General features: G+C 45.3%; 1 protein-coding gene across 6 annotated transcripts in view; it reads left to right on the top strand.

The window, feature by feature from the left end:
- PTPN3 (protein tyrosine phosphatase non-receptor type 3) overlaps nt 1-23078 on the top strand; it is a 108027-nt gene extending 84949 nt beyond the window's left edge. For 4 of the 6 annotated variants that reach the window (XM_058523746.1, XM_058523742.1, XM_058523743.1 and 1 more), the window contains 9 exons: nt 6946-7036; nt 7310-7371; nt 9177-9323; nt 15718-15846; nt 16790-16935; nt 17471-17606; nt 19303-19375; nt 21459-21562; nt 22383-23078. In XM_058523746.1, coding sequence (XP_058379729.1) covers nt 6946-7036; nt 7310-7371; nt 9177-9323; nt 15718-15846; nt 16790-16935; nt 17471-17606; nt 19303-19375; nt 21459-21562; nt 22383-22466 — 972 coding nt within the window. In that variant the 3' untranslated portion in view covers nt 22467-23078. Of the gene's footprint in view, nt 1-6945; nt 7037-7309; nt 7372-9176; nt 9324-15717; nt 15847-16789; nt 16936-17470; nt 17607-19302; nt 21563-22382 lie in introns of those variants that run through there. The other 2 variants (XM_058523747.1, XM_058523745.1) reach the window with 1 other exon arrangement.
- The last annotated feature ends 2368 nt before the right edge of the window (nt 23079-25446 follow it).

The raw sequence follows: 25446 nt of genomic DNA, 5'->3' as shown, positions 1-25446 counted from the left end.
AGAGCAGGAGCAGGAAGAGGGGCCTGGTGCTGGCCCCACCCACTCCACCACACAAAGGGCCTGCCCTGGGGGAGCTGGGCCACGCACAGAATCCCCCCAGCAATGGCAAGCTGGTTTTCAGCAAAGCTTGCTTTGAAGCATTTTTTAAGGGAATTCCCCTGTCCCTTGTAGCATTCAGTAAACAATTACAAATGTGTTCCAGAAAGCATTTGGTCCCAGCTGTAATAAAATCACGGTTAATAATAATTAGCATTTGTATAGCACTTTGGAATCTATCGAGTGTGTTTCACATATGTTGTCTCAGTTGACTCGCACAACAGTTCTGTGAAACAGATATGGCCAGAGTGATTGGATCGCTCCTCTGTGGATGGAGAAATGAGGCTCAGAGGCTAAGGGACTTGCCCAGTGTCACACAGCTGGTCAGAGGGAGAGCTAGAATTAGAATCTACGTTAAAAGTCTAGGCCCTTGTCAGAACTCACTATTGTGGGATGCCGTCTGCCGCCTCACCCAGCCTCCAACTTGAGGCCCTCCCTCCAGGAGCTCCACTGTTTGAGCCACTCACTGTGAGAGGTTTGGGAGCATTTGTCATGAGCCTTAATCTGCCTAAATACTCTGCTTTGTTCAACCAAGGGAAGGCATTCTTCTGTCTCTCATGTAAAGGAGAAGATTTGGGTTCACATGGCTCCAAGTCCATTACCATCTTCAGGACGCTCTCTCCTTTAAAGAACTCATCGATTCAGCCCGAGGTTCATTCCTTCCTGAGAGTAACTTGTGGCTCATTTCATCCCTTCCCTGAGTTGAGCTGTCTATTTAAGCAAGAGAAAGGATATGTGTTCAGTATAGACGTCCCTGGATAAAAGCTAAGTGATCCTGCTAACTCGCCCCTAATTTGAGAACCAGCTTCCCAGCAAACAAAGGACCCCTGTGCCCATCCTCATCCAATGACCAGGTGACTTGCAACTTCCCTGCCTCCTTGCCCAGTTAAGACCTCTTTGGAGGCTTATGGAATGCAGTTGATAGAAAGTGAGGACCGTGTATCCTCCTCCCTCCCTAGACTGATGGATTAGAGCGGTGACTACAAGACTCCAGCAAAGGTCATGTGGATCTCAGGTGCCCCCGCCCATCCCACTTCAGCGTCTTCCATCTGTGCCGAAACTAGGAGCCATCGTCTCTCTTCTGACCCCTGTTTTTCTTTAACTCGCTCCTACATTGCCCATTATAGGAAACATTCGTTAGTGTCAAAACAAGTGACTCACTGGCTCCTGTGACCATTATAAAAGTTGATTTGGAAGGACAAAGATAGCTGAAGACTTAACGAGAGGTTTAAATCGATACGTGTAGAAATTAGCGAGCGCAACTGTTCCTTCAAGATTAAAATTCATACCTAAAAAGTATTTTTAAAAATTTCCAAAGAGTTTTTTCCTTTTTTTAAGATAGGAAAACATAATGTGCGTGGAATACAGAGAGCAAACTCGGCTTTACGTTTCAAGTGCTGGGGGCTCATTTAAAGGAAGTGCCACCCAAACTCGTTGTCATGTTTTTACCTATGAAAGGGACTCAGCAAGAATACTTGAGGACACCAGCAGTGGGGTCTGCATCACGGACTGTGTATTTAAAGTAGCACTATTGAAGGTCCCAAAATTACCAGCAACAATGTCAGTTCATCTCAGCAAACCTTATGGGAAGGTAGGGAGAGGCTTCAAGACGGTGGCCCTTGCCCTCTGGCTGGGTCAGGTACGGGGGAAAAGGGAACTTTTCCTTTCCCGTGTGGACGAACTGCCCATGAGTAGTGAATTAGGTCTACAAAGCAGTGCTAGGAAAAGAACCTCTCGAGGCCTTCATGAGAAGTGAGTTACCCTTAGCTTAATTACGTGGCTCCATGCCACCTCTTGTCATGCTTTACTCAAGGAGTTTGCGCCCTTTGTTCAAAGCAGCAGATTCCATTATTCCTTCACTCTACACATTTTTATTAAGCACCTGCTATGTGCCAGGCACAATGCTGGCCTAGGGTTTATGGTGGTGAGTAAAACAAACAAGATACCTGCCTTTGTGAAGACCACCGTTTAGTGCTTGATCCGGGAAGCAACCAGTAAACAGCTGTTTTGAAAGTCGTTGCCTGGGGCCAGCCCCGTGGCATATTGGTTAAGTGCGTGCGCTCCTCTGCTGGCGGCCCGGGTTCGGATCCCTGGCGCGCACTGACACACCGCTTGTCAAGCCATGCTGTGACGGCATCTCACATAAAGTGGAGGAAGATGGGCACGGATGTTAGCTCAGGGCCCGTCTTCCTCAGCAAAAAAGAGGAGGATTGGCATGGATGTTAGCTCAGGGCTGATCTTACTCATTAAAAAAAAAAAAAAAAAGACATTGCCCTTCAGTGGACTCTGGGTCATTGCTGAGGGCACAACAGGAAGTCTCTTTCTACTGTTTGCTGTCTTCTTACCCATTGTCCCCTCAGTCCCTTCCCCCTTTTTTTTTCTGTCTTTTCCCTTTTTCTTTCATCCTCTTGGCTTCTCAGCCTTCAGGAATTGCAGTGAGAATTCCCCCTCCATCTGGTCATAACAGTTGATGGAGTGCTTGCTTCTGCTGCTAGGGGCCTTGCCGGCACCCAGTGCTTGGAGCCAGTGGGTGTCCGAAGCCCTCATCCAAGGGATTGATTAGATTTCACATCTCTGGTTGGGTGAGAAGTCTGAGGAGATCAGAATCATCTCCTGATGCCCTCTCTCTAATATTAGATGACTTTTTCAAAGGAGAAATGTTCAAACTGGAACACCATGGCGTCTTACCGGTCCTACCCGCCCTGTGCTGGAGAGCTCCAGCTCCCGCTGTTCAATTTTCTGTCTTTGGAGGCCAGAGCTGGTGATACTGACACTGCAATTTAAATACGGTTGTTCCATAGCAACCTCTCCAGCAATCTTTTTATAATTTACCTTATTTTCACAGCTTCTTAGAACTGCACTCTGACAAGATGAGAACAAAGCACTTTAGGACATAAAAATTAATAGTTTTTAATAAAAGTAAGTGGTCTTATGACCCTCTGTCCCTGTGACCGTCTCCAGCCTCCTGATTGCTCTCATTCTAGGGCAGAATTTAAGGGATCTGTGACTGGGAGCTCTTGCCCAACTCACATATCTTCAGTCCAGGAATAACCGAATCAAATTGTGTTATTCCAGAGTAGTTCTTGAAAGAGCCTTATCTCGAATTCTGGCTAATATAATAGTGTTGAACTCATTTCCCTCCATCCCTGACCCTTCCAGGAAGACATACCTGTGTTTCTAACACATCACTTTCCACCCTGGACCACCCTTCTCAGGGCAGTGTTTTCATGCCCAGCCTGCCAAGCAGCTCACCAGGTCTGGAGAAGAGTCAATAAATTAAAGGAACTTGAAAAACAGCTCTTAACACCTTCAGAAACTGGGTGTGAATAGGACTGAAGCAATTCCTTGGAAATAGGATTTGGTGTTGGCCTTGGCAAGGCAGACATAAATATGAGTGTTGTCAAACCTTCTAAAGGCCCAAAAAAATCTTAGCTTTGTTCACCCAGCTCTTTGTAAAATTTTTTATTTTTTAATTTTACATATAGATTTCTTTTGGTGCAATTCTTTTTCTCACTTCAGTCATTTGAATTTAAGAAATAATTTGCATTGTAGTAATTCAACTAATTCAGCAATAGTGAAAGCAAAATTAATAGTCTCATGACCCCCATCTCCTATAGCTTCTTTCTTTTTGTCATAATTTACAAATTACAATTTGGTGTGTATCCTTTTATACTTGTTCCAATGCTCATACAAATGTGCTTTATACACACACATATACATAAGTGTGCACACCTATACATTATACACACATTGTGTGTATGCTGCTATGTATTGAAATGGGATCACCACTATATATAATAATCTGTAACTTGCATTTTTCGTTTAAAAATAGATGAATGGGCATCCTTCCAAATATGTACCTTTAGTCTGTCTTATTCTTGCATATAATTTTGTGGTATGACTGTACCATAATTTAAGTCAACACTTCTCCCTGTTGGGTAATATTCAGGCTGTTTCCAGTTTTCTGCTAATAAAAAAGATTTTGCTACAGATAAATTTTTTAAATATGTATCTTTATGTGTTTCTGTCAGATAAGCCTAGGATGTACACATTTAAAAATTTTTAAACACTGCTATAGTCCTTTATTTTTTATTTTATTTCTGTACTTTCCAATCCTATCAACGGATTGTTACTGCTGAGATACATTTATGTACTGATTATAATTAAAGCCTTTTGTTAGATCTGTGCTTTTCTGCTAGACCATCTCAAGTTCATTACATTTACATTTTTATTTGAAAAAATAATCTTTTTACCTCCAGGTTAGCTTTACTGATTATATTCACTTAATTGGATTTTACCTCAATGTAGTTAGTCAGTTGGAACCAAAATGTCATTTAGGGGAATTTGACTCAGATATTCTCCTCCTTCTAGGATCGAATCAAAACCTCCAATAAATCATGAATTTATTTCTACAAGACCAGTGCTCTAACCCCTGAGCTACAGGGCCATGAATTTATGTCTAGAATGAACTCAGAGAGTCCATTAAAGCTCACAGATATTTAAGAAGTTATTCAGTGGCTACTTGATTGTTATAAACTGAAACTGTAGAGATGATCAGTAGCTGAGTTTGGGGAGAGATTGGAAATTCTAAACATTTGGATGTATAAGACATGACACAATTATCATCACCAAAAATCTCTGTGCTAATTCTCTCCTGGTAATTTCTGTGCAATTTGTTTAGTGAAAGAACTAATAAGAGAAGAACAGACCAACAGAGGCCAGTTTACAAAACAAATACCATTTGCAAACATATAGGGGAGAAAATAATGTTCAGCCTCCCTATTCAAATTGCAAACACATTTTAGTTGATGGTGTTGGCACAATTTGGTGAACTAACCATTCTCATACATCCCTGTAGGGCAACTTGGTTATATGTATCAAAGCCCTTAAAAATATGCATGATGCAGTAATTCTGTTCCTGGGGATGTATGAGTAAAAAAAATGAAAACAGCCTAATCAAATAGTAGAATACAAGTAAAAATAAATTATGAAAAACTATAGATTGTTAAGCCAGTAAAAATCATATGTATAAAGAATATTTAGAATATTTAATAACACAGGAAACTAGACACTATATAATAAGTAGGGAAAAAAAGCCTTCAAAATTATGTAGTATTTCCCAGAACACTTCTTATGAGATGTGAGATCCTCCATGGCCAAATGAGCTTGAGAAATGCTTAGCTAATCAGAGTTCAATAGGCTTATGCGCTGTAGGGCTTGTTTTGGAAATCCATAGAACATAAGATGGCTTATAGTTATTTCCTAAATTTCTTTGACCTTGAAACTTTTTCTAAGGAATACCTATGAGCTTCTTTTAGAACAATTGGGTTCTGTAGAACATAGTATGGGAAGTGCTAATATGTAGTTAATCTCATTTTTTGTTTTTAAAAATGTAGTGTGTCTGTACTATATATGTTTACATATATACTTATGTATATTTCTATACATGTATCCACAGAAAAAAATAAGCTGGAGAAAATATATAAAAAGAGTCATCTCAGGGTTGTGAAATTATTGGTAATTTTTTTTTTTTTTAAAGATTTTATTTATTTATTTTTTCCCCCCAAAGCCCCAGTAGATAGTTGTGTGTCATAGCTGCACATCCTTCTAGTTGCTGTATGTGGGACGTGGCCTCAGCATGGCCAGAGAAGCAGCGCGTCGGTGCGAGCCTGGGATCCGAACCCGGGTTGCCAGCAGTGGAGCGCACTCACTTAACCACTGAGCCACGGGGCCAGCCCGGTAATTTTTTTATACTAGTCTGAATTTCCCAAATTTTCTGCCAAAAAAAAAAAAATAGATCACTTCCAACATTGAAAAAAAGTGTTTTTAGATTCCCATGAAGTTGATTAAAACCACTGGTGAATAGTGTTTCACTCTAGTTCATAGTGGGGGGAACAGTTGTATAGAAAAGAAAACTCAAGGAGGCAGGAGGCAGCCTTGGGAGGGGATTGGATGTGTCTGTGGCCTCAAGAGTGGTGGTGGTTTCACTGGTATATACTGACTCCAAACTCAAGTTGTATATATTAAATGTGTACCGCTTTTTACGTGTCAATCATGCCTCAATAAAGGGTTTCCAAGAAAAAGAAAACTCAGGCATTGGATTTAGATCTGAGGTCAGCTTCTAGTTTGTGATCTTGAACAAAGCATTTAATCTCTGCCTCTCACTTGCAAAATAAGGATCCTGTTAATTACCTCTCACAGAGCTGTTGTCAAAATCACATCAAGTACCGTACAAATGTGTCTAAGATGTGCTTGTACATGTGCAAAGATTGTTTTAATTGGGTCTTTTGCTAGTGATTGTGTATACAGGGAAGTACCTCTTTAAATGAAGTTTACTATGTATTGGGATAAATGTTTTTACTGTGGAAATATACTTCTGAAATGATGAGTGAAATGCTCTTGTTCTTAAGCATAGAATGTGGTTTCACTCTGTTGAATTGGAGGGAAATATTTTTAGACTAATGTAAATGATTTCCAGGTAATTTTGAGTCCGGATTCTTTTTTTTTCCCCCATTACTTGATTTTACCATTTGTCAAGTAATTGGCATAAAGATGAAGTTTTACTTACTGTGATCCATTATCTGTGACTCAGACCCCTTCCTATGACTTTTTTCCCCAGAGATCCTCAAGTTAAAAAAAAAAAAAAATACTGAAGACTTTAGTCAGTGGCCCATGGATTGTAGACTTTCTTGTTGGGAAGATTTTTCTTTTAATATATAACATATAATCACTTTTAAATGTTAAGATTTTGGTGCCATACGTGGTAAACCTTAGCGGTAAAGTGTGTTTTCACACTCCCTTCATAGCTGTTATTTGCAATGGTTTTTTCCTTCTCCGTTTGTCATATAGCAACTCTACAGAAAGAAGCCCGGGTTGGCCATCACATTTGCAAAGCTGCCTCAAAATTTGGACAAAAACCGATATAAAGATGTGCTGCCTTGTGAGTATCCGGCGCGAGTGCCTCCCCCCCGACACACACTGAGATAATGTTTCCCTTTTTAAAACAGATTGTCTGGTATTCTGGAACGATTTTCAGTGTGTCTGTAAACACCATCGTCTTTATTGCAGCCATTTCAGACTCGGAACAGTTGGGGAATAGTGTTTATGCTAATGAGGCGAGAGCTGCAGATGGGGCTGGGAACTGAACTCTTGTTTACTTGGTGCGATAAAAATAACGCTTGGAATCATCAGTGAATTCTTTTCTCCCCCACAGATGACACCACCCGGGTATTATTGCGGGGAAGCGAAGATTATATTAACGCGAGTTATGTGAACGTAAGTTCGGACCCTGGATAATGAGAAAGAGCACGTTAATCACTGTAACAAGCACGATAATGGCGTGTGTGGTGCTCTGCGGTTGACGAAGTGCTTTCCTGTTTGCTCGCTCGTTTCAGCACTCCACCAGCCGTTGAGGGAAGGCAGAATAGTCTCATTTTACAGAGGACAAAACTAAGGTTCAGAGAGAGTAAATAATTTGAAAAGTCACAAAGCTAACAGAAGGTGAGACCAAAACTCAGATTCCGTGTCTCTGACCCCATCGTCCACACGCCTTCTGTCCTCAACTGCTGACATTTAGGTGTTTTGGGTTTTTTTTGTTTTTGTTTTGCCAGTGGTATGTTTGTAACTTTGTGTTTTTGCCCCCATGTTATTACTGTATATCCTGCCTAAAAAGAAAAGTAAAACCACCTCTGTGCCTATAAACCAAAAAGAAAAGGTAAAAGATTTTACATATTGTGGGAAAAGTATTCATTGTACTCTGAAAATGCATCTTGGGCAACTTACTTGGCCTCTCTGAACCTCAGTTTCTTCATCTAAACCAGGGGTCGCACACTTTTTCTGTAGAGGGCCAGATAGTAAATATCTTGGTCTTTGCGAGCCGAGAGGTAAAATTGAGGATATTACTTAGGTACTTATATAACCACTTAAAATGCAACCATGTAAAAATATAAAAAACTGCTCCTCGCTTGCAAAGCGGCAGTCAGATTTGGCCCTCAGGCCATGGTTTGCCAATGCCTGATTTAAATGAACAGATGATTTCTCAAGTTATAGGAAATAATGAAGAGCTGTCCTTACAAAAATGGGTCTGATCAGTGATCCCACTTATTCCAAAACATCTGTGGGATGCATTGACCCTCACTTCAGCATTCCTGGTGTCTCGAGAGCAGAGTGTCAGAAATGGTGAAGGACAGTAAGACCACGCGGTCCAGTCTCCCCGAGTTATCGGGGGAGGGAGGGCTGACACCAGGGTTGAGGAAGCCATTAACCCAGACGAATTAGGTGCCTCCTTCCCCACCTCAGCATGAGTGAATCGCTGTGGCCCTCCAAAGCCCAGCAGGTTCTGAGTGTCTCTTGTAGAAAGAACTCAGTTCAGAAGGGAAGTAGAGCAGGATGGGAGAGGAACACTGAGGACAGTGGAAAACAGTTAACGTGAATCAGTTCACTTGGTAGCGCTGTGAGGCGATGGATGTGTTCATTAACTTGATTGTGGTAATCATTTCACGTTTATGCGTATCAAACCATCATGTTGTACACCTGAATATATACAATTATTATTTGTCAACTATACCTCAATAAAGCTGGGGAAGAGATCAACTCAATGACATAAGCCTTGGCAGCCATACAGAGAGCAGAGTGCAACAACAGTTGATGGTATAAGCCTGTGTGGTTTATGCTTCAAAGAAAATAAGTAGATTTTGACAGAAAACCCTGCGTAGCGGAAGATGTAGGCATGAGGGTTGGTATGTGTTGCTGAAAATGCAGATGCCTGATACTGATTATATTTAGGATACAGCAATGAGGGTCATTTAAACTCTTCCGCCATCTTGTAGCTACATTTCTGATTATTGCCTGCTGAGTGTCGTACAGTTTTATCTTAAATGTCTAAGGCGCTAGTGTTATTGTCGAATATCTTTCCAGGGTTTTTAAAAATAGCTTTTTCTTGGAATTTGTTTTATTGGCCATAAATTAAGAGAGATATTATTCTGGTGTGATGTCAGTTACCAGCAGGAAGAGTTTAACATCCAGTTCCCTGTCCACCTTGCGGCAGTGACAGATTCTAATGCCTTAACAATCTCTTGCAGATGGAAATTCCTTCTGCTAACCTTGTGAACAAGTACATTGCCACTCAGGGACCCCTGCCACATACCTGTGCACAATTCTGGCAAGTCATCTGGGATCAGAAGTTATCACTCGTCGTCATGTTGACGACTCTCACAGAGCGAGGGCGGGTAAGTGGCCTGATTTCCAATGCACATGTGGAAATTGGAGTGAATTGAAATTGAAAATTTCTGGTTCGTGCTCTGTGGAACATGAATCGCAGAGCTGGAAAGGGTCTTGAGTGTCGCCCAGTCCAGCCCCTACCTGACCGGTAAATCTCCCATGCGGAGCTACTGATGGACACCTCCAACGACAGGAAGCTCGGCACTCCACCTGCTCACTCCCTGGCCTTCCCTGAGCTAAAGAGTGATCAGACAGCCCTCCCACTCCTGGCCCAGATCCATCACAAGAGAGAAGGCAGTTCCCCTTACCTCATCTCACCTGCCCCAGAGCTACTGTGGCCTCACCCACCCAAGACAAGTACTGGTCCTGAGAAGAGCAGTGTGGGTGCCAGGTTCACGCTGGCCATAAAAAGTGGGAGAAATTATATCTTCTGTCAGCCTCTGCTTGTGTTGCAGCAAAACCCAATGCAAAAAGAGGTAATCGGGACTTAATTAGGAGAATGATGGACACCATACTGTGCTTAGCAGGGTGTGCGTTTTCCGTAGGAACAGATCACTGATTGTGTAACAGAAGTCAACGTGCAAGGAATACATGTATCGTGAATTCTGACTTTTGCATACATCTGGATATCTTCATTATGAAACGTTTATTCAGAAACACATTCCAAGATCAAATATAAATTAATTTTGAACTACCTGCTTTGAATGATCAGTGTGACACTGCCTCCCAGGCCTCTCCTCAGTATGTAGTTCAGAATGCCAAAATGATCCACTGCTGAAAATCAGAATATGCAGGATTGGAGTGGATAGTACGTTTGAGGAGATCAGTCTACCCTCTCATCTGCAATGGCAAAATAAGAATTCTTAGGGGGCCAGCCTGGTGGTGTAGTGGTTAAATTCGCACGCTCTGCTTTCGTGGCCTGGGGTTCACGGGTTCGGATCCCGGGCACAGACCTACGCGCCGCTCATCAAGCCATGCTGTGGTGGTGTCCCATATACAAAATAGAGGAAGATGGGCACAGATGTTAGCTCAGGGCTAATCTTCCTCAGCGAAAAAAAAAAAAAGATGATAATAGTGCCCACCTTGGAAGGTTTGTGAAGACTGGGACAATACGTATAAAAAGCTTAGAGAACTACCTGTTGCAGGTGTCTGGCAAATGTTAGCTATTGTTTTGTATGTGTGTGTGTCATCATCATCATCATTATCATCACTGGTTGGATTCAGCCATCAGATCTGGCCTCCTGAGTGCTCTTTGGGGCATTTGGGCTTTCCTTCGGTCATTCTTTGTTGACTGTCACTCCTAGCTCTTATCACTCACAGTTTTGATCAGAATCTCTTCTCCACGTAAGTCCATGTTAAAAAACGTAAAGGCCCTGGAGAGGCAGTAGGAACCTCCTTCTAGAGTGCTGTGAGACAGAGGCACTGGGGTGCTCTTTGGGGAGCAGCTGTTAATTCTCCCAGCTCCCCTAGCAGCCCTTGCCGTTTCTCCATCTTGTCTGCCCACGTACCGTGAGAGGCTGTCAGAGGCTTTGCTGAAATCACAAGGCAGCGGGTCTACGGCATTTCCCCATCTTGTCTACAAGTCTTGTTTTTGCCTATTTTTTATAATTTTCTAATCTTGTTTTGAATTGGAAATGAAGTCCCTGGGACCTTTTTGGAACTTAGGGAACCCCGGCTGGCTCACAGTCCTGTCCTCTCTCTCTCTCTCTCTCTCTCTCTCTCTCTCTCTCTCTCTCTCTCTCTCTCTCTCTCTCTCTCGGGAGTGCCTGCAGCCGTCTTCTTCTGTGGTGTAGTGGGTGAGAAATCAGACTCGAGGGCCGTGCTTCCTAAATTCAGATCCCAGCTCTATCCGCTCCTACCTGTGTGACTTAGGAAAGCTACAGAACCTCTCCGTAAAATGGAATAATAATAATAACACCTATCTCGTGGGATTGTGGGGGGGTTGAGTGAGTTCATAAAGGTTGCCTTCTTGGAAACTGCTTGGCACACAGTAAATACTATATAAATGTTAGCTAGCAGAAGTAGTAGTTTGGGTGCCACCTTAACAGTTATTGCCAAGACTATGCTGTATTTATTTTACTGTAGTAGTATCTATTATTTTTCTTTAAATTGACTCACTTTTTTTTTGCTTTAATAAATTTCCTTTGAAAGATTTATCTTAAATGGAAGTCCAGTATCAGTTGCCATAAATATAAGGTATGTGTGAAAATACAAAGACCACAGAACAATGTTATTAAATTCTGCATAAGTACCCTTGCCTTCCAGGCTTTGAACCTGAGGCCTGCTTGCGCGTGTGTGCGCTTGCTCGCTCTCTCTCTCTCTCTCTCTCTCTCTCTCTCGCTCTCTCTCTCTCTGTCTCTCTCTCTCTCTGTCTCTCTCTCTCCCTCTCTCTCTCTGTCTCTCTCTCTCTCTCTCTCTCTGTCTCTCTCTCTCCCTCTCTCTCTCTGTCTCTCTCTCTCTCTCTGTCTCTCTCTCTCCCTCTCTCTCTCTCTGTCTCTCTCTCTCTCTGTCTCTCTCTCCCTCTCTCTCTCTGTCTCTCTCTCTGTCTCTGTCTCTCCCTCTCTCTCTCCCTCTCTCTCTCTCTCTCTCTCTGTCTGTCTCTCTCTCTCTCTGTCTCTGTCTCTCTCTCTGTCTCTCTCTCTGTCTCTCTCTCTCTCTGTCTCTTGTAAAAGGGAGTTGAAGTATTAGAGAGAGAATGCTGAAGCTGTCCTAGACCCAAATTGAGACTCTCTCCATGGCACACATGAAAAAAATCCCTTTCCCACCGTGTGGTTCTATGCTGAGTAACATAGCCCCAGTCTCTTCCTGATCTACCACCACACCCCACACTACTCAGGCCCTGATCTGAGCTATTTTATAGATGACAGACATCAGGTTTATTGCCTTGTCCTTTCCAGAATCTACCAGTCCCCCCATTTGAAAACTGTGCTCTATTTGCCTGCCTGTTCTGAGGCTTCTGGGTGCCTAGATGCTCTGCGTTTTCTCAGAAACTGTACTCACAGGAAAGAAGTGCCCATCCCCTGTGTCATGCAGTCTTTCAGTTCATGATACAGTTTCTCAGCCGACCCCCGAACCGCTTGCTCTGGGCAGCTAGGTGCGGTCTCCTCGCCCGTGTCTGGCTTCTCTTTCCCCTTTAAAGCTGGCTCTACCCTTCCCAGCAGTAAGATCATTCTTATCTGTAGAGAAAAGAGAGCTGTAGCAGGCATGGTTGGTGACAGATGATCCTTCTTTCCCTCATCCTTGTTCCAACTCAGGAGAAAAGGCCCTTTCTTCCATCCAAGAGGCTTGGCTTCCTCGGCTGCTCCCCTCCTGCACTGTGCTGATTCAGTGCCCCCCCCACCCCCCTTTGTTGGTGCCCCGCTGAACCTGAGCTCCTCTGAGGTCTCCAGATGACCCCGTGGGGTTCTTTGTTTCCCAGCCCTTTCTTCCTAACTGGACCCCTTCCGGCTGGTTCCATCGGGTTCCTGCATTAGAGATTCCCATCTCCCATGAGTCACAGCATTCCCTTCTCAACCTCTGGCCCTGGGAACTTTTGCCTCTCTTGTTTACCAATTGTTAGAAAACTGTTCTTCTAAAATCCAGGCTTCGTGTTTCCTCCCTCTCCTGTGACAAACTCTCAGGTGACCCGAGCCCTTTATCCTGAGGTCCCTTATCTGGTCCCCGCCTCCACCCACTGGTTCATCCTGATTAGGAGGCAGTCACTCCAGGCGGCAGCTTCTTCCCTTACTTTTTCCAAGAAAGGACATTTTCAACACGTCTGTGTGTTTTCTCTCATACTGTGCATTTAGTTGGGTGGGGCTCCCCGGAGACGTGTGGCTGGCCCAGTCACCCATCCCCGCTCTGCCCTGCGCTCAGGCCTGCTAGGGCAGAGGGCCTCCTCCAGAGCCTCGTATGGCTCTGTGTCTGTGAACCACTCCCCCTGCAGGGTCGCTCTGATTTCTCCCTTGTGTCATTCCTGCTCAAAGTGTGTTTCCTTATGTTCTTCCTTCAGGTTCCTGGGTTTCCTTATACAGGAAGTAGAACTATAGAGGTATAGCTTTTCCATTGAAAAGGTCAATCTCCCTCACCTTCCATCAAGGATGTTTCTTTTGGGGGAAAAACTTATTTTTTATGTCTGTGTATGCCCTGCTTCTTATATGTGTGATCCGACACCAGTTGATTCACTCTCTGAGCCTCAGTTTACTCATATGCAAAATAGAGCCAATAATAGTACCTAAGTCATAGAGCTCTTTTGAGGCCAAGATAAAATAATGTCCATAAAAAGCAGCTGGGGCCGACCCGGTGGCGTAGTGGTTAAGTTCACATGCTCCACTTTGGTGGCCTGGGTTTGTGGGTTTGGATCCTGAGCACAGACCTACACCACTCATCAAGCCATGCTGTGGCAGTGACCCACATACAAAATAGAGGAAGATGGGCACAGATGTTGGCTCAGGGACACTCTTCCTCAAGCAAAAAGAGGAAGATTGGCAACAGGTGTTAGCTCAGGGCCAATCTGCCTCACCAAAAAAAACAAAAGCAGCACATCCTACTTAGCATATACTGTTCACAAGATAGCAGGCTTCAGCATTATCGCTCCCCACGGCAGCAGCGTTAATGTAGAAACTGAGGCTCAGAGAAGTTCGGTCATGCCCAGGAGCACAGTCGGTTAGTGGAACCTGTTAACCAGGCTTGAAACTCAGGATTTCCACAAAGTTCTTGCTCTTCCCACCACACCCCCAGTGCTTTCAGATCCAAATAGACCCCAGATCTACATTCCATCAAGGAGTAAAGAGAGTCCAGTTCTGGTCAGATTCACTGGGAGTCTCTGGAAATATAGATATTTGTAGCTCGGCCTTGCACGGGCTGGTCACTTTGGAGAATCTGTTCCCTCAGCTGTCCTGTGGGCAGGCCCCTCGGGAGCCTGCAGCAGAGATCTGCGCCCCCTGCACAGGTGGGGAGGACGCAGGTGTCGGCGGTGCGTGTCAGCTCCGCCTCGGTTTCCACGGACAGCAGCGCCTTCGTCTAAGCGAAGTTGGGAAATGGCTCCTAACCGACATACCCAGGTTTAAGGCTCACAAGTAGATTCTTAACTCCACCTTTATAGCAGCGTGTTTTAATTTCGAATATTCACTGTGACATTTGAAAATAAGAGTAGAAAAGCTGTTTCCAGACAAATTATGTGCATCCATAGGTTTGTACCCGCTTTCAGCTGTAAACAAATGTAATTTTTACATAAGTTGATACAGCTGTAGGCTTGGTGAAAAAAAATTTTTTGAGTGAGTCCGAATTTGACTGACGGAGCTATGATGGGATGGACAGCTGGACCCTGAATTTCGCTTCTAAGCCAGAGGCAGGAGTTAGAAGGCAGTGGCACAAGCTTCGGGATTTGGAAGGGGGAATAGAAAATGAAGAGAGGTGGTGGGATCGGTCGGCCATGGGGAAGCCACAGCAGCCCTGAGACCTTGGGCGGGCCGGTGAATCCCGCTGAACTGGGTTTCCTCTTTCCGGTCTGCTCCCTGGGGCGTATCAGCTCCGTAAGAGTCGTACGTGGAACATTTGAGGGTCAGGAGGATGCTGCTAAAGTGCAAAGGGATGTTCGTCTCAGTTTGGGGATTTCTTTCATCTGGATTTTTGTGGAATCGCTGGTCATCCTTTTTCAAGTTGATGTGGGGCCCATGGCAACAACGGTAGTTAACAGCCACCATTGACCTGACCCCCCGCCCCCCACAGTGAGCACAGCACTGCGCACCAATGTCTCCAGCCTCTGTCACCATCTGTGAAGCAGGTGCTGTCTGCATCTTTCAGGTGAAGAGTGTGAAAATCCGAGAAGTTAAGAAAGAGGTTCAAAGTCTTATGGCTCATCGGTAGGGGAGAAAATGATTCCGGCAGACTCCCAAATGTGTGCCCTTAACCACTGTGCCTGAGACCTTCTACCTCAAGAGGTGGGGGGGGGCGGGGGGGATGGTGAAGAAGGGGTGAGGTAGAAGTGGGGTGTTGAGAGCAGAGAAGGGGCCTGAGGGACTGACGTGGGCTTGAATGGAGGTGAAGAGGTCGCTCCTAAGTCAAGGCCCCATGGCTGAGCCCTCTCCTGTTTTTCCAGCTGTTACCCAGGTGATGAAGAAAAGTCTCTATACTCATCCTCCAGGCTCTGGCCCCAGGCTAGTTTGAGAGCTGTGGCCTTGTCCCTAACAGGCCGGCCCCCACCCCACTTTCCAGACAAGGAAAAAGGTTCCTCTGCCCTCCTCAGAGAACAGACGCAGAGCAGATGGGCCTCGCCTGAGTTTCTTTCCTCCCAGCGGCTCTCAGAGTACCTGGTGTGAGAGAGAGGGCTCTGGCTGAACGCCCACCCCATCTGTCCAGTTAACTGCTCATGTGCCCCACCCCACAGTGGAGGTTAACTCACACTTGATGGTTCCCTTGCAGACCAAATGTCACCAGTACTGGCCTGATCCTCCCGACGTCATGGAACACGGCAGCTTTCACATCCGGTGTCAGTCAGAGGACTGCACCATCGCTTACGTGTTCCGGGAAATGCTGGTCACGAACACCGAGGTGAGCAGTGCCCCTGCGGTGAGTGGTCCAGGGGAGGGCACAGTTCAGAGGCAGGTGGATCCTAAATCAGCCTCCACTGTGGTCCCAGGTAGGGCTGTTCTTTCCAGGTCTGTTCTACTTTTTCACCTGGTGAGCATTTCAGTAAAAGAGCCAACAACTATGTTCACAGCAGCATTATTCACAATAGGCAACAGGTGGAAACAGCCCAAGTGTCCATTGACAGATGAATGGATAAACAAAATGTGGTGTATCCATACAATGGAATATTATTCAGCCTTAAAAAGGAAGGAAATTCTGACACATGCTACAACATGGAGGAACCTTGAATACATTACGCTAAGTGAATTAAGCCAGTCACAAAAGGCCAACCATTGTGATTCCACATATATGAAGTACCTGGAGCAGTCAGATTCCTAAACAGAAAGGAGAATGATGGCTGCCAGGGGCTGAGCGGAGAAGGGAATGAAGAGTTAGTGTTTAATGGGTACAGAGTTTCAGTTTGGGAAGATGAAAAAGTTCTACAAATAGATAGTGGTGATGGTTGTACAACATTGTGAATGCACTTGATGCCACTGAACCTGAACCGTACACTTTATAATGATTAAAATGATAAACTTCATGTTGTGTATATTTTACCCCATTAAAAAAAAAAAAAAAAACCAACGTGTGTGGCCCTAATGGCAAGTCCTATAGGAGCGAATGAGAAGAAATCTGCTGTGGGCAGACGTAGTGGAGGAGGGTGACCTGAGCTGAGCCCTAGAGAATGGGTGTCTAGGGAGAGAGTAGGTGAGGAGGGTGGGCGGGAGTGGGCAGGGGCCACAGCAGGGCTGTGCATGGTGGGAGAAAGAGCATCAGGAGACAAACACCCTGGCTGGAGGGGGGCCGGGGTCCTCCTGCCCACCGTCGGGATTGGCTCACCAAGGCCACTCTGCATCTTCCGCAGACCAGAGAAGAGCACACTGTGACGCATCTCCAGTACGTCGCGTGGCCTGACCATGGCGTGCCCGATGACTCCTCAGACTTTCTGGAATTTGTAAACCATGTGAGGTCCCTGAGAGTGGACGGTGAACCTGTGTTAGTTCACTGCAGGTATGGTGGCTCGTTGGTGGTGTTTTTTTTTTAATACTCCTTGGAAAGGCCTGGAGAAAGTTGGCAGACATCAACCACCCCTAAATCCCCCAAGACTATATATGCTTTTACAGAGCTCTGTTTACTTTATTTCCTCACTGTTTGAAAGATTTGATATTTTATGGAGCATAAACTTCTGAATGCAGCACAGAACTGAAGAAGCAAGTCCCTCCCTCATCTTTCCCTCTGTCCTTGAGTCGACTGACCTTCGCGAGAGATGTGAATAGGACGGGGGTGGAGTTTGCATTTAAAGGTGGATTTCTTTCCTTTGGTTTTTAGAATACAAGATTGTCTTAGACTGTATGAGGCCTTAGAATGTACGAGAGGCTTTTTTCAGCCTGCTTGAAACACACACCCAGAGTGTGTGTTTTGTGTTCTTGAAGGTCAGGGGAGGCAAGCGCTGTCTGAGTCAACGTGGGTGCTGGTGAGGACTTGAGCCGGGCTGTGCAGAAATGCTGCCTGAGCAAATCCCCAGACTCTGCTCCTCTCCCCCCAGTGCTGGAATAGGTCGAACCGGCGTGTTGGTCACCATGGAAACAGCCATGTGCCTAATTGAGAGAAACCTGCCCGTTTACCCACTGGATATTGTCCGGAAAATGCGAGACCAGCGTGCCATGATGGTGCAGACGTCAGTGAGTAGAAATCCCATAATAAAAATAGTAACAGTGGCCGACACTTCCTGAGCACTCGCCTTGGACTGGGCCTGTGAGAGGGGCTTTGCAGGTCAAGAGACCGAGGCTTGAGGGAACTGAGTCACCTGCCCACGGTCACAGAGTTTGTCAGGGGCCAAGCCACTCCAAAGCCTGCCCCATCTGACCTCTGCCTTTCACTGCCCTCCACTTCTGCTGCCTCCGTGGTTTGTTTTCTGCCAGCCACTCAGCCAGGCAGCCACCCTGGGTGCATTCTGCATTGTCAAACCACAGGCCCATCCTTTGTCCATCAGAGGTAAGCAAGGTCACCCGCGAGTTTCACCCCAGCTGCGCTGCTCCTAGCTGAGCCTTTTGGCTCAGTGGACACTTCACATGGCCCTACTGTCTCCCGTCTTGGGCTCTCTCGTACGTATCTCGTGCCTGGTTATTTGGCACTGCAAGTGTCCTCAACGAAATCTTGTAGTTTTCCCCCAGAATGACGAGAGGCAGTGGGGTGTGGTGGAAAGACCATGAGTCAGACTCCCCTACATATGGGGTCACCTTTAACTAGTCCCTTTACCTCTCTCCGAGCCTCAGTTTCCCCATCTGCAAAGTGGGGACCATTCTACATTCATTCATTCATTCATTCATCCATTCAACAGATAATTGCACAAACAGGAGAGACTCAAGCTCGTATGAGTACAAGAACTGGATTAGTTGATTATAAATCGCAGCAGCAATAGGGAGAAGTCCAGGGGGAGTCGAAGAACTTTGTGGAAGAGTATCGAAAGCCAACTTTGGAAAGTCAAGGAAGGCTTTCTGGAGGAGTGGCCTCTAAGGCAAAATCCCTGGATGGGTAAGGAGGAGTTAGCCAAGAAAGAGGTTGGAGTTCCATGTCGCAGCCAGCTCTGTATCCTCACAGGCTCATGGACAAAGTTCATAAGATTTCTCTAATGTTTGTGAGCTCTTGTTTTATATTCGTGTGTACCCAGGAAATCTGGTTAAGAGAAAAAAATCAGGTTACTAAGGCTGTTCTCGGCCCTCTTTTGCGGTATAGAGGACCTCATTAAAATTTTTTAAAATACATCATTTTCGTAGATGTTCCTAGCTGGTGGGGCTCAGTCTAAATGCTTTCTTTTGCTCTGTACATTTCAATACAGTAAGTTTCTTAGGGGGTTGTTAATATAAAGAACCGTATCCTGCAGAGCAGCTTTCAGTGGCTCTGCTTTCTAAGACAGAATCCAGACTCCTTCCCCCAGCGCAAGGCCCAGTGTGACCAGGTCTGGGGCCCACCTGTGCAGCCTCTCCTTCCACACCCGAGCGTTCCATGAGGCCTGACGACACTTCTCAGAATGCACCATTGTCCTCGGGGCCTCCACACTGGTACCCTGGCATGGCCACCCTGCAGTGATCTTCGCCTCTTCCCTGGCACCTCCAGACTGCCGGCTCTTCCCTCTGCTCTGTGTCTGTGACACTTTGCCCATCCCTCTCCGGGAGCAGCCCCCCCCATCACGTAGGAATAGTGGGTTCACAGGTGTGTCTTCTCCCCTGTTTCTCTGGCATGTAGCAGGGTCCGGCCCGGCCCAGAGCTGGAGCTCAGAGGGTGCTTACGAATGACGGGGAAGAAGAACCACGTATGTGGCGGAGGCCGCGTTTCTGGGTCTGCTGGTGGGCATGACGGCTTTCTTTTCTCTTCCAGAGCCAGTACAAGTTCGTGTGTGAAGCGATTCTTCGTGTTTATGAAGAAGGCTTAGTCCAAATGCTGGATCCCAGTTAAGACAACTGTGAAATGTTCATTCCTCTCTCCCAAGCGCATCCTCCTTAAGGACAGACCTTCTTCTCTCTGGAAGCACCAAGAGGGATCTGTAGGCTGTGGGAAAGGAATGAGCACATTTGAACCCAGGCACTTTAAATTTCTGTAGAAAAGCTATCGTGTACATAGGAACTGTGTACATACGCATGCAGTCATAGTGTCGCTTAGGCCCGTTGTTCCTCCAGAGAGAAACAAGCCAACGGAGATCTCAGTTTGGGGCCTGTCTGAATGCGTTCCTCCCCAGACATTACCGCGTTCCTGTAAACCACCCTTGGGCAATCGAAAGGGGACGCCAGCAGTGCTGTTGACCTTCCAGAAACAAGATGGTGTGGCTATTTCGAGTTGCTGGGATGTTTTGTGTGTATATGTGTGTAGGATGCTAAGGTCTGAGCTTTCCGTGCTTCTAGGTGGAGCTCGAACAGTTAGCGTTCACCCCCGCCCCAATGCTAAGGAGACCCTGTAAATGTACTGAAAGGCAGGGTGCTGGCATTTCAGGCTGAAGGACCAGCAGGACCTTTTTCTGCCCTCCCTCCCTTTGTCTTATCTCCCCGCCCCTTCCGATATTTGTGTGTCTGAGAATCGTGTCCACGATGCCCGCTTCCTCCCTGCGTGAGTGACCCTCCTCAGGTTCACACGCAGTGCCTGAACCGGGTGAGTAACATAGGTTCGGGGGAGTTCTCAGTTGAGACTCGGAGAACAAGGACTCCTAAGGAGGTGGTGTCTTGTCATCTCGTGGGTTAGTTTCAGGAGCGAGTGCTTCTTGCCTCTGCTCGTCTCTTGCTGTACGTTCAGAACCCAAGACTGGAATCATCGACTACTGAATCTACGACATGGATTGCTGCTACTTCAAGCTATTACACTTGAAACATTATGCTTTTCCTGAGGGGAGATGGGATATCATCTACATATTTAGAATCTTTGGCCCTTCTGAGGAAAGATCTTCTAGTCATTGAACCATGGGAAACCCAGCTTCTGGGGGTTTGTCCGTGGATGTGTGTGTGTGTGTTTGTGTGTTTGCGCGTGCGCGCACCCATGGTTGAGTGTTTCTCAGGATTACTAACTTGATTCAAATTACAGTTGAGTTTATATAAAGAATGAGTCTCTGTATAGAAGAACAAATGTGTGCATTCACCCTCAGTTACAATGGTCTCCATTTCATTTCAAAGGAGAGGATCAGACTATCTGGATATAAACACAATTTGATGTTAATTTATTCTAAGTACACCATGATTTTGATTGTCCTAAAGAATTCTGCCTTTGTTAATACTGTGTTAAACTTTTTAAAAATTTATGGCAGAATCGTGGCAAATTATTATTTAAGGAAAATAAATTACATAAAAATTTTAATGTGGTATTTTTAAATAGCAGTTTTTATGTATCCAGAAGAGGAAGCTAAGCCAGTGTCTTAAAGGGATTTATAGAAAAAGGAGGCTTTTATATTATGGTACACAGAAGTGAAGCCATTTTGATGTTTAGCAAACTCGGGACCAATTGAGTAGTTTCCTGGTTACAAGAGGGATAAAGACCTATATGATGGGGGCCAGGTTTCTAAAGGTTGTTTATCTCCAGATCTAGCACATTTACTTGCATACTTCCCATCTTTTCCCCACCAATATTTTACTGCTGAAATGGCAGGGGTGGGAGGGAGGTGTTACACAGTGCTGTGTCCCCATACTGTGAAACAGACCACCTATGCCCCATCCTGGACGTAGTGTGAGGCAAGCAAAATGAAGCACGGAAGTTTGGAGCCAAGCAGTAGAAGATTTGGTTCCTGGTCCCATAACTAGCTCTAGGCCTAGTCACTAAGAACACTACCTCTATTTCGTCATCCATACAGTAGGAAAAATAATACGGAGGACTTTAGGCTAAATATGAGATTGAATAAAATCGTGCTATCACTGTGAATTTTCATCAGCTGGAATCCAACACTGCTGTGGATGAGTTACTTGGAAAAGTTAACTTATCAGTGATTAGCCCAAAAACCCATGAAACAGAAGTAGACTCATACGAGTTTTTATAAGATAAAATTGCTTTTCTTCTAGAGAGAACCATGAAGCAAAAAGGAATATCATGCCAGTACCTTTGTTCAATCTGGACTCAGAAAAATTCTATCAGCAAAGCACCAAAACAGGGGAAGATGGGAAAGGTGAGGTGAATTTAAAGGCAATCAGGATACGTAGCAGATCATTGCCATTTGATAAAAATGCTTCATCACCCTGTCTGCAAAAGCTTGAGAAGTCTAAATGTGTTTGGAGATTTGTGTTTGATTGTTTTTTTTTTAAATAAATTGTTTAATATGGTCGCAGAAACGCTGCCATTATTGTTACATAAATTTCTAAAAAGCTTACCAAAGGTTGCAACCAGCCTTTTTCTGCAGACCAGCAGTTCAGACTGTGCAGGCCAGCAGTTCAGACCCAGCTGATGTTACCAGGAACAAAATCCATGAAATACTGGGGAAGAACAAGATGAGAATTATCCAATGGGGAAAAATATGCAAGTAAATACTATAGATACTGCCAATTAAATTCTGTAGCTCAGGATTCCTGCTCCACCACCTTATACGCTTAAGCAATTATACTTAAGCCTTTTAGTCCTAAGTGAAGAACATCAAAATCAGGATAAATATTTTGCCTGGGAAATTTGGCTGGAATTAAACGGAGAGATGTTTACTTCCTGCGTTCTGACACTCTCTGGAAATCTAATTAGACACATCAATGTGCTGGCTTAATCAAGATGGAGATCCTCCCTGGTGTCACTCAATAGAACCTGCACTTGGTGTTTGGACTTTCCAGAAAAAAGAGTCAACTCAATTTGGTTGAGGGGGGAGTGGGATGAGGGAGGGGTTGGATCACAAACTTGTGCTGGTCTTTAATTCCTACCACAGTAATTTATACTTAAATATGCTTTTAGATTTGTGTAGACACTGTTGCTGCTATGTTGCTACTTCACATTTTTCTGTTCCTCAGATATTATCATTTGAGTGCAAGCAACAGGCCTCTTCATCCTCCAGAAGCAACAGAGAGGCAGCATCAATGAGGAAAGATCCGTAAGAGGCAGGACTTGGGTGTAGACCGAGACTTAGGCAAGGTGTGTCGCCCTGGGCCCTCAGTTTCCTTATATGTAAAAGGGAAAGGTTGGGCTGGACTAGATGAGTTCTTTGCTTCTCTCAATTAGTGTTTTACCATTCCGGGAGTCGGTATTCCAGAGAATCAAAATCCCAAATCAAAGCTGTATGGCTACTGAAAAGATATATAGATCACATTTCTGTGACTTGTCCCTAAGAGACTGTCCCTCAAACCTTGGCACTGCTGAATGCAAAGACAAGGATTGCCACCCTCTGGTTCTTGCCATCCTAAGCTGAGAACCGACTCAGTAAAGATGGCGAAGGCTGACCTCATCCTGAGGAACCGAACACATGGGAGTCTGATGGCCGGACTGTCGCCATCTTTAAAACTCATGTTCTGTTTGGAGCAACAAAAGGATTTGTGTTATGTAGTTTTGAAAAGTATCTTAATTGATCAATGTTTTTTCTGTAAATCTGGAATGTTTTTCATTCTGACCTGTCAGTGACTGTACTGAAAAACAATTTGATCAATGTAAAAACAAGCTATGCAACACTATTATGATGTGTTGACATTTTTATTCTAATAATTGTCTTGATTTCTGGAAGTGTTTGCTTATTTTGTTTGCTTTCTTTTTTTTTTTTTTTTTTTTAGTGGAGTAAACTCTCTCAGAGGAGAGTGCTCTCTGCCCATCTCTACCTTCCCACAGGTCAGGAGCATGACCACGCACAGTACCTGTCTCTGTCTTGACCTTGTGTGGCAAACTCGAGATCAGAATCAGATTCAGCTGTCCTGACAACAGTAGCTTACACAAAGTAGAAGTTTCTTTACCCTCTATCATGCAGGGCTGCCAGGGTGTCTCCATGGTCCCCAAGGCCCCAGGTTACTTCTGACTTGTTGCTCTGCCATCCCCAGTATGCAGCTTCTACGTCAAGGTCCATGATGGCGGCTCCAGCCACGATCTCATTCCAGCTAGCAGGATGGAGGAAAGGGGGGAGAAAAGCAAGACTCCTTCTGTTAAAGTGTGTCATATGACTGTTGAAATCCCATTGATCAGACCTTAGTCACAGGGCCATACCTACTGCAAGGGAGTCTGGGAAAGGTAGTTTTTATTCCAAGAAGTCATATGCCTAACTGAAATTCAGGAGTTCTGTTTCTGAGAAACAGGGAAAGAATAGGTTTAAGGGACAGCTCCTGGTCTCTGCCATAGCTCACCCCTTCGGTCACCTTTCTTGCCTCACAAAGAGCGCACTCCTTCTCTCCCCAAGGTAGACAACCCCAACCCCATCCAGTTACGGCATGAAGCTAAAGCTAAAATCACCTTTGGGGGATTTGTGGTCTTCTCCGTCAGCTCTGGGTGGTTTCTTGTGGTCTAAAGACCTATAAACTCAAGACAAGTTACCTTCTCCCAACACAGCCCATAAACAGTAGTGAAGTAGAAACAGGCACACAGCCCTGGGAAAGTCATAAGAGGGGAGAACAGGAAGCACAGCTCCAAGCGGTGATCAAAGCCCACTGCACAGGGCCAGTGAAGACGCCCCTGGCGGGCCAGTGAGGTCCTTGAGCTCCCTAACAGCCCAGTCCTGCTCTCTGGGAGGAACTCCCATCCATTGACCTCCATGGCCCCATCCAAGGTGGGACTACAGAGGGCGGCCTTCTTGGGGACAGCACAGCTTTTGCAGCCTCCTTACTCCTGGGGCAGTTTTGGGGGGTCCCCAGGATTGTGGGGTTTTTGCCAATAGAATCCCATCAAGGCCCCACAGCCAAAGATCTGGTCTAGACTGGCGTTCTGTGCTCTGCTCATGCCTCTTTCTCAAAGGTGGCGACCTTGAGGCCACCTGAAGGGGAAGCTTGGGTGGGAAGGCAACACCCTCAATCTGATTTTTGGAGCTATCTGGTTTGCACTTTCTGACAGAGAAGTCTTAAATGGCTTGCTGCCCCCAGACTTATCTCCTGCTAAGGCGGCTACTGCTCTTAATAGTTGCAGTCTGGAGAACATAAGCAGGTGGTATTCTCTATGCTTCAAGACCTTAATCAGTCTTGAGCACAGACTACAGACAGTGCCTCCCTTAGCAAAGCAGGATTCCCTCCCATCTCCGTGGCAGTCTGGCTGGCTCTAGCCCCAGTTCATCTCTCTTTTATAGGACTTTGTGAAAAGCAACAAGGAGCAACAGTCACACTTTTTGCACCCTCCCACCATCTTCTCTATTGTGGCCTCAGTCAGCATGTGGTCCATCCTCCAAGGTACTGCAGATGACAATTTCATCAAACGTTTAGCCACTATATAAAAGGCAATATCTGTCCTTGCCATCTGCTGGCATGCTAATTCCACTAAGCCAGTGTCACAATTTAGGTGATGTTATCTGCAGCATCCCACTTTCAGATATCAAATTCTAAATCTAAAAACCAAAGGTGGCTGGAGCAACATAGAAATTTTTCTCTCTCAGGTAAACACAGGAATGCAGAGCTGGTACAGTGGCTGCATGCTCGACAGGACCCACGCCCCTCCAACCTGGTCGCTCCGCTATCCTCAACATACACCTTCCATCTCACAGTCCAAAATGGCTGCTCCAGCTTCAGCCATCGCATCCACATTCTAGCCGGAAAGAAAGAGGAAAAGGGAGAAAAAAAGAATGCCCATTTCCTTTAGGGATAATTCCTACAAGTTGCATAGACTACTCTGATTTACACACATTTGGCCAGAACTTAATCGTATTACATTAATCACACCTAGCTGCAAGGGAGACTAGGAAATGTAATCTTTATTCTGGATGGTATTGTACTCAGCCAAAATTCAGGAGGAGGTTTGTTGTTGTTGTTGTTTTTCTGAGGAAGATTCATCCTGAGCTAACATCTGTGCCAATCTTCCTCTCTTTTATTTGGGTCACCGCCATAGCATGGACGCTGACGAGTGGTGTAGGTCTGTGCCTGGGAACTGAACCCGGGCTGCTGAAGTGGAGCATGCCGA

This window comes from Diceros bicornis, chromosome 28, assembly GCF_020826845.1.
Source record: "Diceros bicornis minor isolate mBicDic1 chromosome 28, mDicBic1.mat.cur, whole genome shotgun sequence".
Taxonomy (NCBI): Eukaryota; Metazoa; Chordata; class Mammalia; order Perissodactyla; family Rhinocerotidae; genus Diceros; species Diceros bicornis.
The sequence above is the reverse complement of the archived record's forward strand: the minus strand, read 5'-3'. Positions and strand labels throughout refer to the sequence as shown.